Source organism: Glarea lozoyensis (genome assembly GCF_000409485.1).
Source record: "Glarea lozoyensis ATCC 20868 chromosome Unknown GLAREA6, whole genome shotgun sequence".
Classification (NCBI taxonomy): domain Eukaryota; kingdom Fungi; phylum Ascomycota; class Leotiomycetes; order Helotiales; family Helotiaceae; genus Glarea; species Glarea lozoyensis.
The window spans coordinates 1,326,698-1,340,070 of record NW_007361001.1 but is presented as its reverse complement, the minus strand read 5'-3'; the positions used below and the strand labels follow the sequence as shown (position 1 = coordinate 1,340,070).

The 13,373-nt window shown below is 45.3% G+C and overlaps 6 protein-coding genes across 6 annotated transcripts; 3 read left to right on the top strand and 3 right to left on the bottom strand.

The window, feature by feature from the left end:
- Positions 1 to 204: 204 nt before the first annotated feature.
- Positions 205 to 2,694, top strand: GLAREA_02749 (Zn2/Cys6 DNA-binding protein; the record flags this gene model as incomplete). Its single annotated transcript, XM_008087834.1, has 9 exons — positions 205 to 306; positions 365 to 388; positions 440 to 555; positions 606 to 1,012; positions 1,068 to 1,366; positions 1,419 to 1,839; positions 1,899 to 1,990; positions 2,053 to 2,201; positions 2,268 to 2,694. The coding sequence occupies 9 exons, from the start codon at positions 205 to 207 to the stop codon at positions 2,692 to 2,694; spliced, it is 2,037 nt and encodes a 678-aa protein (XP_008086025.1).
- Positions 2,695 to 3,275: 581 nt separating this feature from the next.
- On the top strand, positions 3,276 to 3,759 carry GLAREA_02748 (uncharacterized protein; the record flags this gene model as incomplete). The annotated part of the gene is made up of 3 exons (XM_008087833.1): positions 3,276 to 3,350; positions 3,400 to 3,545; positions 3,609 to 3,759. 3 exons carry the CDS (start codon positions 3,276 to 3,278, stop codon positions 3,757 to 3,759), a joined length of 372 nt encoding a protein of 123 aa, XP_008086024.1.
- A 1,606-nt stretch (positions 3,760 to 5,365) lies between these two features.
- Positions 5,366 to 6,730, bottom strand: GLAREA_02747 (UROD/MetE-like protein; the record flags this gene model as incomplete). The annotated part of the gene is made up of 4 exons (XM_008087832.1): positions 5,366 to 5,784; positions 5,835 to 5,987; positions 6,045 to 6,472; positions 6,522 to 6,730. 4 exons carry the CDS (start codon positions 6,728 to 6,730, stop codon positions 5,366 to 5,368), a joined length of 1,209 nt encoding a protein of 402 aa, XP_008086023.1.
- Positions 6,731 to 7,573: 843 nt separating this feature from the next.
- GLAREA_02746 (uncharacterized protein) lies at positions 7,574 to 9,145 on the bottom strand (the record flags this gene model as incomplete). Its single annotated transcript, XM_008087831.1, has 1 exon — positions 7,574 to 9,145. The coding sequence occupies one exon, from the start codon at positions 9,143 to 9,145 to the stop codon at positions 7,574 to 7,576; it is 1,572 nt and encodes a 523-aa protein (XP_008086022.1).
- Positions 9,146 to 9,795: 650 nt separating this feature from the next.
- On the top strand, positions 9,796 to 11,360 carry GLAREA_02745 (RING/U-box; the record flags this gene model as incomplete). The annotated part of the gene is made up of 2 exons (XM_008087830.1): positions 9,796 to 10,626; positions 10,680 to 11,360. The coding sequence occupies 2 exons, from the start codon at positions 9,796 to 9,798 to the stop codon at positions 11,358 to 11,360; spliced, it is 1,512 nt and encodes a 503-aa protein (XP_008086021.1).
- Positions 11,361 to 12,088: 728 nt separating this feature from the next.
- On the bottom strand, positions 12,089 to 13,118 carry GLAREA_02744 (uncharacterized protein; the record flags this gene model as incomplete). The annotated part of the gene is made up of 3 exons (XM_008087829.1): positions 12,089 to 12,565; positions 12,829 to 12,995; positions 13,052 to 13,118. 3 exons carry the CDS (start codon positions 13,116 to 13,118, stop codon positions 12,089 to 12,091), a joined length of 711 nt encoding a protein of 236 aa, XP_008086020.1.
- Between the last annotated feature and the right edge of the window lie 255 nt (positions 13,119 to 13,373).

Below are 13,373 nucleotides of genomic sequence, written 5' to 3'. Positions count from 1 at the left end.
TATTTATTATCAAGTTGCTAATCTAACTCTTGATATTACGGTTGTTGGTTCCAGATTAGGGTTAGCGTTATTGGACAGAATCGTGTTATGGAATTACCCAAACCTTCTTTTCTTAGTCAGCCGCATCCCGCGGAATCCGCGATTTTGATATCTCCCTTTCTCTTTCCTCATTTCCAGTCAAGCTCGCATCTCAATCCCGATACCATGTCCGACGGTACAAACCCGCCGAGAGATGCAAATATGGCACCTGATGTTGTGTCTGGTGGAGAAATGGCGAATCATAGAACTTCGATACTCCCTAAAGCGGTAGGTTACAGTACATTGCCCAGTCACATTTGCCGAGAGAATTAACAACATCTATCAGTGCGAAAATTGCCGTGTCAGAAAGGTATAGCGTGCAAAAAAGCTATTATTAACGCTCAGGCTCATCCGAGAATAGATTCGGTGCAATAAAGCTGCTCCGTGTTCGAATTGTCAGGTAGCAAATCTGCCATGTAGACCGGCGTCGAAGACTGCGAGCAGTAGCAAGCCAAGAGTTCCTTCTGTTCCATATCAGTCAGTGAAATTTGCAACACTGAATGGCAATCGGACTGAAACGTAACTAGGGAGAAGAACTTTAACATGATCCATGAGAGCTTAGCCGACATCATGAAAACACTTCGAAGACTCGAGAGTAAACCAGTATCGAATTCATTTGCAGCTACAGAAGGAGCTGGGTCAACTAGTGCCTCTCCATATGTTCCTGCAAAGGTGTTCGAAGGCGAATCGTCATTCAGCAAGTATTCAGAGCAAGCTACGTTGTCAGCAGAAATCACAGCTGCAGCGCCGGAGAGTATACAAACAGCAGAAGTGGTTTCCTCTCTTTCCTCCCTGAGGTCTCTCCTCGAAGGTCAAAGTTTGCCGTCTAGGATCGATGAACTACGGTTCCCTGACACACCTCTAATTAACCAAAATGTTAAAGCCGAACTACCTCCTGTGTCGCTCGTAATTGCGGCGATAAAAAGAGCGAATAGTAAGATTTAACCGCTAAGATTCAAGCTAAGCTATGTCCGCTGACCACTTCACAGAGCGCACTCCTTTGACTTATCTACAGCTACTCTTGAATGACCACTCTTTGTTAGAAACTTTATGCAAGAGCGTGTATTTTCCTACAAAACCAATCCAGCCAGAACGTCTTAATCTGATGAATGGGTTGCTAATGTATGTCTTGCTTGAATATTCAATGAATGATGACGATCCATCAACTCCAGCATCAGATTGTAGAGAGATTTCCAAGTTCTGTGAAATAAATTTCGGCTACGCGATGTTGACATACGAATCTATGGTAACACCAACTCTAGAAAACATAGTCTGCTTGATGATTGCAGTAAGTCAAATCTCTCAGAAATGATGATAGCTATAATGCTAAAATATGCAAGTCCATGAAAGCACAGGAGGATTCACGTCCGGCACTTTGTTGGACCTTTTTATCAGCCGGCGCTCGACTCTGTCTACTTTTAGGCTACCACCGAAGAGAAGTGTTGGAGGCAGACCCTCCTCAGCTGGCCGATTCAAAGAGGAGGCTTTTTTGGTTATTCTATATGATGGACAAAATGTTATCCCTAAGCCTAGGGCGTGTTTCTAATTTTCCAGACTATGACATTGATGCGCTCATGTTTACCGCATCTGAGTCTTCAGAACACCGAGCGTGGGATGAGATGTATATCGGCTGTGTAGAACTCGCCAAAATCATGGGGAAAATCTACGATGAAATGTATTCCGCAAATGCTCGTAAGAAATCACCGGAATCGAAATCACGAACCGTCGAGGAGCTCGCTTCAAACATGTCCAATTGGCATTGTAAATTCAAGAAGGCAGGAAGATCTTCCCATCCTTGTGATTCGGTCTAAGCTTATGAGTACAGATTGATTCGAATGTTGCAATTGGCAAGGAAGACATTGAAATGATGATAGAAGCTTCTGATTTCATTTACTATTCCTGTCTAACACAGGTAGGTTTCCAACGCAGGCGATTAGTCGGGCAATCATGAACGATTGTTGACACTTAGGAAAGCTATACGGAGCAGAAACATCGCTTGCCGGACCAACGCAAATCAGTTCCAGACATTTCGAAGCTGCCAGGAAGAGCCTTCAATGCCATGTAGCAAACGCGAAATTGTGGCCTCAAGGCGAGATTCTCAGATGTAAATTCTACTGCGATTGGTAGGTATTACGTCAAAATATCTTTATAATCTTTCCCAGTTGACCATTTGCTGATGACAGCCGCAGGATCATCCTGTATTTCTCCTTTACGCCATTCCTTGTTGTATTTACCCATTGTATAGCATCACACAGCCAAGAAGACGTAGCATTACTCAGCCAGGCGTTGAATGCTCTCGCGCCAATAAGAGACCTGTCAGAGGCTGGCGACCGACTTTACCAGGTCTGTAGTGTATTCTTACGAGTAGCTCAAGCGGTAAATCAGTCACAACAGCTGTCCTTTGGCAACTATGACTCCATCAATAACTGGTTCACATTTCCAGTCGCGTCTGACAGTCAGCTTGACAACAACCCACCTGCAGAGAACTTAGGATTATCGTTTCCGTTCCACGATACTGGACTTGGTTTAAGAATGGCGGACGTACAACAAATGTCTCAATATTTGGATACATTCCTAGTTGAGCAGCAGGGAGAAGATGGCTTATGGAATACTTGAAGCAGGCGATACCCTGGGGATGGAGCTCGGTCCCGTGCCCTCAAAGAAAAATCTGTGAGCAATTCAGAGAGTTTGTCCAATGGAAATGCAACTCATTCTTCAATTAGCGAGTGCTGAATACACTAAAGAAATTGCACACTTAGATTTATTCGGACAAGGCCTATGAATTCAACAAACATAAAGCAATCGAGAATATACTGTTGCGTCCGTTCCTTACTTGTTCACTGCCACTTGTCGATTCGTTAATTACCTGCTTGCCAAGACCTTTAAGTCAATGGACACAAAGATTGTGTGCATCAGCATCTCTCTTATGATGAGTAAGAGCATAAATATTAGTAAGTGAATTGTATAAGTCAAATTGCCAATTCACTTCACTCGTCTGACTTCTGTTCGTTATGACTGTGAAACAAAAGCTATCTGAATATTAAATCAAACTTAAAGCAAGATAACACAATGGTTCCATTCACAAAGGCATTCACTGGATCTCTTTAGCATTTGACTAGTTATCACACCCACTCAACTTGTAATTTTAGTCTTAAGGAACCAGACACTGCTACAAGACACCACCAAAATCGCCTAAAATGTCCCAAACACAGCATATGCCTGTTCCAAGACAGTTCAAGCCTATCGACCGCCAGAATGAGGGTTTTTACGAGGTTAGGCCCTGCCCGCCTTCTCCTTGAGATCTAGCTAAAATTTCACAAGCTTAACATCTATGATGAAATCATGGATGTCTCCATGCCCATGACATTCTCTCTGCATAATGCTATGAATAATGCGCGCATAGTCATAGAGGCAGCGGGTGGAGAGGTCAGGGAAGACCGTCCAAATCGAAGGGGGTGGCCAATCTTGTAAGCTCCCGTTACAGTTACAACAAATTCCTCCACTATTGACTGTCTACTAATAGGAAACAGGTTTGTGCTTCCTCCAGGAGTAAACTGCCCAATTGCCACAGGAACTGCTCGTTGGCCAGCTTGTACTGCTACGGTCACCTTCATACCTGCCTTGAATAGGCCGCCTAACACCTTTTTGAACCATCCAGTCAACACAGACGACGAGGAATAAAGTTAGATGTATGGGATTTGAGATGTCTATGAGATGAGCTCTGTGACAAGCCATGCAATTAGGCTTCGCTTGTTTCAAGGAGCAGTAAATTCATAATTCATAATTGTGTCGACGAATATCATTCACAGATTCTAAAACTTCAACTGAAACTAATGTGAATCTCGACCATCTTAAGTCAGATGACTTCTTACTACCAATACTTTGTGAATGTACCTTTTGGTGACTGTGATAAATAACGATTTCATCTTGGTGTAACATATGAGAGAAGAAAGCAAAATCGTGTTCCCGGTTGCTTACCACGTTTCGAAGCTATCCATCTCGCGTGCATAGCATAATGTAGACTCTCGTTATTCTTTTTACTGTTATATATGTTCAGAGTTCTGGTCCTACCACCTACATGTTGCAATTACAACATTAGTTGGTTCTTTTAACAATGATGTTTGGAAATGGTTCAGTCTCACCCGATTACCTCATTTAAGTATCCAAAGAAAAGGAAATTACCTGGATACATTAACGGACAGCACCAAAGAAGACTCCATCTCAGGGGAGATGACTCGCTTAAACCCTCATGTCCGGCCCGATATTCCCGAAGCCGATCAAATACAACCTGACAACAAACATCAAAATCTCCTAAACAAATACCCGCCACGTCAATCACACCATAGGAGCAAACGTTTCCATCCGCCATACAGTCCTTCGAGTCTCCTGTATTTCCAAAACGAGTATCTAACACTTTTGTTGCACGTCGCGCACATGCCGAAGGTATCCGGACGGCGGCCTAGGCGGGTAAAAGTTTGCCAGACTACCGCTGGTGGAGATACTATCAAGGAGAAACCAACAGACCGGTCTAGAGTTGTAGGCGAACTCGCCACGATCTCGACTTCGGTTTGCGGTGACTGATATTCGGGATTACGGCTTCCTCGGAATCAGGGGGAGCTTGCTCGAGGAGGTCGGAGAGAACGCGAGTAATTCTTTGGGAAGAGCTATGAATAAACAGTCGATGGGTATCGAACGACGCTTACGTGTTCCATCACTGCTCTCCATCAGAGGGGCGAACTTGAGCTGGTGGTCAATTTGGGGCCTTATATTTCCTGTCTGTGGACTCATCGTGTCTACCCTTTTCAATGCTTTTCGATCTCTCTTTACGCTGTGGTAGGCGCGAAGCAAGTCCTTTTGCAGAGCCGAGTGGACTCAAACGTTCAAGTTACCAGACTAGCGTCTTGAGAGAACATATATAGCTGTGTAACTTGTGATTCTGCGTACCTGAATTTGTAAATTCCGGGGAATTGTTTCTCACGTGATATATTTCCTCTACACTTGCGGATAGATGGTTTGTTTGGGGGAAATCTTCAAATTGGGTATATGACCCCTGCATTGCGTCTTCTGTTGAATTTTGGTTTTCTCTCCGATTTAAAATCGGCTTTCCAATGGGAGGGCTCTTTTGCCCGAATCGAATGAGACCTTGCCCCCTTGCTCCAATGCTCGAACTCCTACCGTTTTGCTGTTGAAAGTCTGTTGCTTCTGAAATGCCAAAATTCTTCTTCTGGGAGTTGATCCCTTCTTCCTTACCTGTTCCGACTCTTGACCACCTCGCTACTTCCAGATCTTAAGGTTGACCAGCCCAAACATCATCAGCAATGCTTCTCACCAGAGCAAGCTTGTTCTTCATATCCTCCCATCCAAGAAGATTACCTTCCTCATGACTGGCAAATCCACATTGTGGGCTGACACCCATTCTGTTTAGAGCTTCCTCTCTGGTTTGTCCTGCGCCCTTTGCAATCACATCTGCTGCTGCATATAGTCTCTCCTTCATTTTCTCCTTGTCTTCCAACTCTGGGAATTTGGAAGTAATCACACCCACAATAACGTTTTTGTGAGCTGGGAGATGTAGCAAAGGCTCGAACCCTCCAGCTCTCTCGGTATCGTACTCTAGGTAGTATGTTGATACGTTAAGTGTTTGGAAAAGTTTGGTCGCGATTCGGTCATAACCTCCTTCACTGAAATGGCGGGATCCCATGAAGTTTCCTACTCTTTATTAGAACCTTAGTAAGAAAAGAACAGCATAGGAAGCATACCTCGGCAAATGTGGAGGCCAAAGTGCATCTTCTCGGTGTGTTTCGCAATACTATCATTGTAGCACTTGATGTAGGAGTCTAATGTCTCTTCTGCGGTCTTGGTATTTGTCTTGTCTTCCTCCCAACCCTTCAACATCTTCTCGGAACAGAAATCTTGTTTCGTGTCAGTACTTTCGTCTCACTTCCCGCAACGCATTGGTATCATCTTACAAGCGAAATTTGGGTCATCGAACTGCACATTTCTCACACCGGCATCATACAAAATATCCAACTCGGTACTGACTGCTTTGCTTATATCTGCAAAGTACTCCTCGTCAGTGGCATAAACGTCCTTGGGATACGCCTTTCCATCTACGTATCGCAAATGGTACCATGGTGGAGCAATCATGGTTATTTTGATCTCTCCCCATTGGCTCTCTGGCACTAATTTCTTGAGATAGTCGAATTGCGGTAGTAATGTCGAAGTACCGTTGTGTGATATTTTAGAGGTGCACAGGCAGGACTGTCCGGGTTTGTGACCTTTCTCGATAAATCCTGCAATATCTGGAACGTATGGACGGAAGAGGTCCATGCTAGGATTACGAATCTCTGTCATGCCGTTCAATTCCTCGAAGAATGTTCCCCAAAATACTGCTCGTCTACCTCAAGGTTAATTCAAGTCTTTGGTGAGGTTTAGATCAAATTTACCGGTACTCGCCATCAGTAATAGCGTGAAATTTGTTGTCCAATTGAACTTTGACTACCTCTGCAATAGCTTCATCTTCCGCTTTTGTGAGAACTTCTTGGCTTATCTCGTTCTTCTCGAATGCTGAACGTTGCGCCAGAAAATCTTTTGGGCGAAGCAGAGAGCCTAGATGCTCTGCTCTGAACGGTGGGTTGCGGTGGAGTTTTGACATATTTTCAAGCTCACTTGTTCCTTTTGGGCAAACGTGGTGTTCAAATTTTAGAAGTGTAAGAGCAAAAGGAAGAAAGCAAGAACGAAAAGTAAGATTCGAATTACAAAGTGGGAACTCTCGTTCCTTTCATCGAATAGATCATGACGGACAGAACCTCTCAGGACCCCGCCCGCCCAACTGCCCCGCACTAACCAGTAAGTGTCCCACCCCCCTGGAAATACCCGTCCTAGAACACCACCAACTATTGGCTGGAACAAATTATTTACTCTGGAAGAACGGTTAACTGACACTAGATCGACTATCTCAAATGCAAGACAGGGGGTTTCGAGGGGTTCTGGGAGCTTGGGGAATGCTGATTTGAAGGATAGGTTGTCAGTCATGTACAGCCCCACTGTAAGTACTCTATCATATACAGATTGATGACTTAAACTAGAATAAGGGTCAAAAAATCTAGACACAGCATTTTCTGAACGTAGCCTCGGATACGTCAAGTAAATACTGTTTCCATCTTCTCCAAACTTAACAGAAGCAACGTTTTCCTCCAAGTATCAAGCTAGGAGCTACTCAGTATCTGCTTGTGGGGCTGCTCGGTGGACGTGGGGCTTTGTTATAAACTTATATTTGTTACACTCCGTATTTGACAGTTATTTTTGTAAAAAATAAGTCTAATATTATGTGCCATACATTATAAAGTATACTCGTGCCGGACGTCATTGTAGCCTTTTCAGACTGACCACTGTTTATCCTCCCGAGACGCCATGAACTCCGCTTTAATAATGTACATTGATTTGTACAAAAGTAATCATATATAATCGTCGATGCTTCCAGTTTCTGGGGGGGCTTTCACCCCAAAGTATTGCTGGTCGTGGGAGGGGCTGTACCGGCGTGCCAGTTCAGTACCATCACGGTATCCTTTTCACCCTCCGCTCCTTCTTTGAAGTACACTTGCCGCACAGTGTCGTGCTGCATGTGATGTTCTGGATCACTATCTATCCACATGCTGTCCAGAAGCTTATAGCTTGTTTTGATGTCGTCCCCCATCTTAGGTCGTGCTGGCGCCAAAGAATGAAGAACATTGATTTCGTCTGCCCAAGTGTTTTCCATCTCTCCAAGATTTATTTTATCCACAACACCGCCCACACCAGTTCCTAGGACGCCCCCAGGCTTCTTGCCAGTAAGATGGCCTTGGGGATATTGCGTTATCGAGAATCCATTACTGAGAAGGATCTCATTGCTAAATTGCCAACGTCTCAAAAAGCAATCATCGCATATATCTGCTACAAGATGCATTTTCTCCATCTCGAGTTTGTACCCAGCAGCACTTCCTTCCTTCCAATGATGCAATGACAATATCTCTCGGCCGGACTCGTAAAATCCTGAAAGATCGCCATGCATATCGACTTGGTGTAATTCGGGAATGTGTGTAAGTTTGACTGATGAATGTTGATAAATACAGTCCATCACACTGATATCTCCTGCAGTGGTTCGCAAATGCGCCTTGCAATCCGGCGTGTACTTGTCAAGAGTTTCCGCCATAGTTATCGAGAGCAGAATTCCCGCGCCTCCAAATCCCATCAAGCCATAGTGGTCGACTGCCCACCAGTCCTCGCTCAATGAACCAATATACCATGGCTTTTTGGGGTTGTGTCTTTGGAGCATCAACTGCAGATCATGCATGCTTGGAAAGAACGTATCATCGTCTATGAAGACAATCCATTCCGTCTGCCCATTGCGAGCTTGATACATGACACTGCCTAGCGAAAAGTACCTTTGTGCGAAGCTGTCTGTAGGACTGACCGGATGAATCACTGAAACATTCATGCCTTGGTCGTGAAACTCTTTCTCCAAAGCAGCCATCTCTGCATCGTCCGCCGGCTTCTCCTCCGACTCAATAACGATGGCGTAAAGACGAGCGTTCGTATTAGGTAGCCACCGTGCAAGGTGTTTGACAGTGTTCTTGAGGCGACCGATTGTCGTTTGAAGTCCGAATATCATATTCGATGCGTCCGCGGGTCGTACCAGCACTCGGGGCACTTCAAGTGCTAAAGGCGAGAGACATTTGTCGCTATTGAGGACTTGCGACGCCCCCAGATCGACCGTGGAAAACTCTCCAAAGAGCGGTTGCTCCATCACCGTGAGGGAAGGTCTTCCAGAGTCCGGAACAGACACGGTGACGATGTCGCGAGAGACATATTGAATTGGGTATGTAAACGAGTATGGCTCAAGCCAACCCAAGTGCTCCTCGCAGGAGACATACTCTAAATGCGCTTCCTTCGGCGGTCGAATCCATTGCTCAACTTTTTGCAAATGCGGTTGTAATCGGGATCCATCCTGTGCTCCAAGCCTTGCCACGAAGACCACGGACGCAAATATAGTGAGGAAGACAACCAGCAAAAGGGGCTTTCGCGGACCCATACTCTACGACATGAGACCCTCCTATATATAGACGCAAGAAAAGAGGACGAAATGAGAAGGATGTGCAAGAATGAAAAGATAACTCAGACAAGATACGAGGATAGGAGAGATCCTCTGGAAAGTTCATGGCCTACGGCGCAGTCCAAATGAGATTGCCACAGCCGGGTCCTACCTAATGTACACATTAATTGTGGATTCCTTGGCGGGGAAAGAGGCTCTTGGTGGCCATCATGGATACATTGGGTAGAAACATAGATAAAAAGCCAATTGTGAAGATGCACTTTTCATGATACTCTGGTTTGCCGTATGGTGTCCGGCTGAGTATAAAAGAAGAATGCGGTGTTGATAAAACTTCGTCAGAAATGTATCAGCTTGTTGAGTGGAACCTCGGGAGCGCACAGGTGTACGACTTTAGTCCCCACACAAGGCTGAACGAAGCCGCTTTTACAACCCCAGCTTCTCCAGCTCTGGTTACTCGCCTTGCTTGAAACTCGTCAACACCTTTTCACCATTTACTTCATCCATGGTCGTTCATGCTTATAATCCTTTACTTTCGGTCTGACAGTTCTTCACTCGCTGCCATGATGCTGCTATGAAATAACGACCATCCTGTCAATTATCAACATCTTGCGAAAGGAAACACTGATGAGATGGCTTCTGCTTCTTCCAACCAACAAACCGATGACAGTAACTTGCGCCGGCCTTCCTTCCAGCAACGATTATCATCATCCCAGACTTCTGCGGACGCCTCTGCCGATTCGATGTCGCAAGTACCTGGCGGAAGTCCCGTCTTGCTAAACGACCCGTTAGCGAACGAGCAAGACGGCGCTCCCAGTTCTCTCCAATCAACTCTTCCATCGATACCGCGGCAGCAAGATGTACGAAGATGTTGGATATGTCAGATGGATGAAACAGAGGATACGCCTGAGAGCTCAGTGTGGAGGAGTCCATGTCCATGTTCCTTAGTTGCCCACGATGAGTGCCTTTTGGAGTGGATTGCAGATGGAGAAGCTCCTAAAGACGGCGGAGCCGCTTCGACGCAAAAGTTCTTTTGTCCCGTATGTAAAGCAGAGATACATATCGAGCGGCCACGCGATGCGCTGGTCGCACTTTACGACCAAGTGCAAGGTGCTGCGAAGTCTCTCGCCTACCCAACAGCCATCAGCGCTTTGCTGGGCTGCGGTTATGCGGGACTATTTGCATATGGAGTCAACACGCTTTATCTCGTCTTCGGCCGTGAGGAAGCTGTAAAGATCTTGGCCGCAATGCGAGGACGTCAGATGTACGACTGGAGTGGCAGATTTCTGGGTGAAAGATACCAAGAAACAATCGGCGCGCTCATAGCCAATGCAGATCCTTTCTTCCCAAGAATTGATCTGATCGGATGGAGAGGATTTGTTGCTCTACCGATGATTGCTCCTTCCCTGGTGCTTTCACGCTCTTCTCTGGGACGCTTTGTTTTTCCTCTCATGATATCCGGTGTAAGTTTCATGTATCAAGTCGTTATTTTGCCACTACTAACAATCTTTTCAAGTACTTCGTCTACTCACCTGCCCACCGAGATATCTACCATTGGCCACCACCTCCAGGCTTAGCGTTTGCAACACTCCCGCATATCTTAGCCGCTTACAACAATGTTTATCGACATACCTTCGCCAAATTGGAGACAAAGTGGGATCAAGCCGTTCAACGTAAGCCGAGAGAAGGGGAAACAGCAGAGGAAATCGCTGAACAGCGAGCGGGCGAAGAGGAGGATAATATCTTCGGTATAGAGATCGTCGAAGAAGAGGTGCATCATGACCATGAAGGGAATGTCATACCCGCAGAAAACCAACTACCGCAAGCAGATGGGGCAGCAGACCGGCCACAAGAAGGACAGCCTCGGAACAATGAAGACATCTTCTTCCAGCGTAATTGGTCGATGGGCCGAATAATCATGAATGTCACGGGTGCTTTGTCATTTCCACTGATTTCATCAGTAATGGGCACTCTTCTCGAAGTTCTACTTCCAGCAAAATGGGTCGGTCATGGCTCTTTCGGTACCCGGCTTAGAGGACGCGGCATTCTAGAACAGAAGTGGGGCAGGACCATAGTTGGTGGTTGTCTATTCGTGGTATTAAAGGACGCCCTTACACTATATTGCAAGTGGAAAAAGGCTGAGAACTTCGGCAAGAGAAAGATATTAGATTACAAACGGCCTCGAGCACGCACGTAGTCCACAGGTATGAGCGCAGAATTTACGGTAGCATTGTAGGAGTTATAGGAATGTTTGACAGACTATCAAAGCGATAGTCATAACCAGCATCTTTGTCATGCGAGGGACAGTAGAATAGAATTGCATGAAATTAATGCTTTTCATGCAAACCTCCTGTGGGATATTTCTCAAGTCTTGTAAACAGGTGTTACGGATCGTGCATCGGCGAGTGCCTTGTAAATCTGTTCACTGGATTTAGTTTTCGGGTCAGTTCGTGCTTAAATCACATTACTTGCAATTGAGTCCATCGTTTAGTTTTAGTCTGTTTTTTGTCTTTGGATAGGTCACATCGTGAGAAGTCGAATGCCATTTTGAAGGGGTCAATTTCAAAGACTTTGTGCCTCCAAATCTCAGCGCGAGATCATTGCGAATTTCGGCATATCCGTTGACGTTGTCAATATCACAACCCATGAACCGGTCACTATAGATCTCTAATAATATATTGTGATTGTTCTGAGGTTGTAAGAAGGTTCTAATTATCTAATAGCTTGTGGTGAGGGTATTTCCCAAGGCGCAGGCTTCAAGATCCTTAATGTATGTTGCAGCAGATGTTCAGCCTTCTAAGCTCTGTTTCTTGACATCTAGCTGTACTTTGAGCCCAGATATTCGGGATCCAAACTAATGTTTTGGGAACAGGTGTTCCGAAAGTCGATCTATCCAATGCGAGTAGGCAAATCCAAGCGGCATGGCTATTCTATAAACGAACCCCCAGGTAACCTCTTGCTTCTCGTGGTTATATTGAATTTTGGTGCGAATTTCTGTTCCTCGGGGACTTCCTCGTCCTTGTTGCACCAAAAAGGCACCCCTGTCGGCCTATCTGTGAGCGTCACTTTCTCATACATTTCCCTCTCAAGGTCCGTTAGCACTTGTTCTCCCTCGACCATGGACTCTGGACTAGGATATTGTATAAACTGCCGTTCACCAAACTCAACCCTTTCAAGTTGCCAGACACTGCTCTCCCCTCGGTCAATTGTGAGATTCTCCAAGTTGCGAAGCTCAATGATTAACCAATACCCAGGAACACATCCTACAAAATGATCATTTGGAGGGGGTGGATTATGAGTTTGATACAATGCAATGACTGGATTTCGGAGCTCCAGCGTAAGCGTGCGAAGGTTCGCGTTGGCTTGCAGAAACCAGAACCCCTGCTCCGAGAGTTCACTCCACTTCAAGAAGTTAGCATATGAATATTTGTATGTTTCAAAAGAGGAGCGCCTAAGGAGGAAACTTTTCGCAGCCAATTGGAGTGGGAGCTTAGAAGGGAGAACAAAGGAAAAAGTCGCATACAGTTGGCAATTTGGCGGCAGGTACATGAAAGATAGACGGCGGTGAGTGCCTTAGAAAGCCTGCCTTTGCTGTAAATAGTTCTCCTTTTGCCCCTTTTACTGGTTGCGTGCCCAAAAATGTTGGTTCCCGGACGCCAATGTACAGGTTTGATATTTTCTTCACTTGTACAGGCGTAAGAGAAAATCTCGACTTGTAGTTCTTCAGGAAGTTGAAGAAGAGTACAAGAAGAGTTATCCACAATATCCGAAGGAGGCTTTCTGTTTATATGCGAACCCCTAAATTTCCCAACGGTGCGCTTCCTGATTGATGCTTTAGAACTGGTGAGCCGGTCTCTTCTTTCATTCAACAAGATGATCAGAACTTACTGAGGACATGGCGAGTCTTTGTTGCTGTCGCGCCGGTCGGCTTGTGAATTGTGAAGAGATGTTTCATGGTTATAGTAGGGAAAATGAAGATTTAAATGAAGATATTATTGTGGCAGAGGTAAGTATCCTTGACTCGAACTTTAAGACAGCTTCTAGATTCTATGAATCTACATTAGTTCGTGTAACAGGAGAAAACTAGTCTGCAACAACACATGTCAAGAATATCACATTGCTTTCAATGAATCACAATAAAGGTGACTATTCACTGAATCAGTAAACTTCACCTCACAACCACCGATGACATCTCGAAAAGAGTCAATGC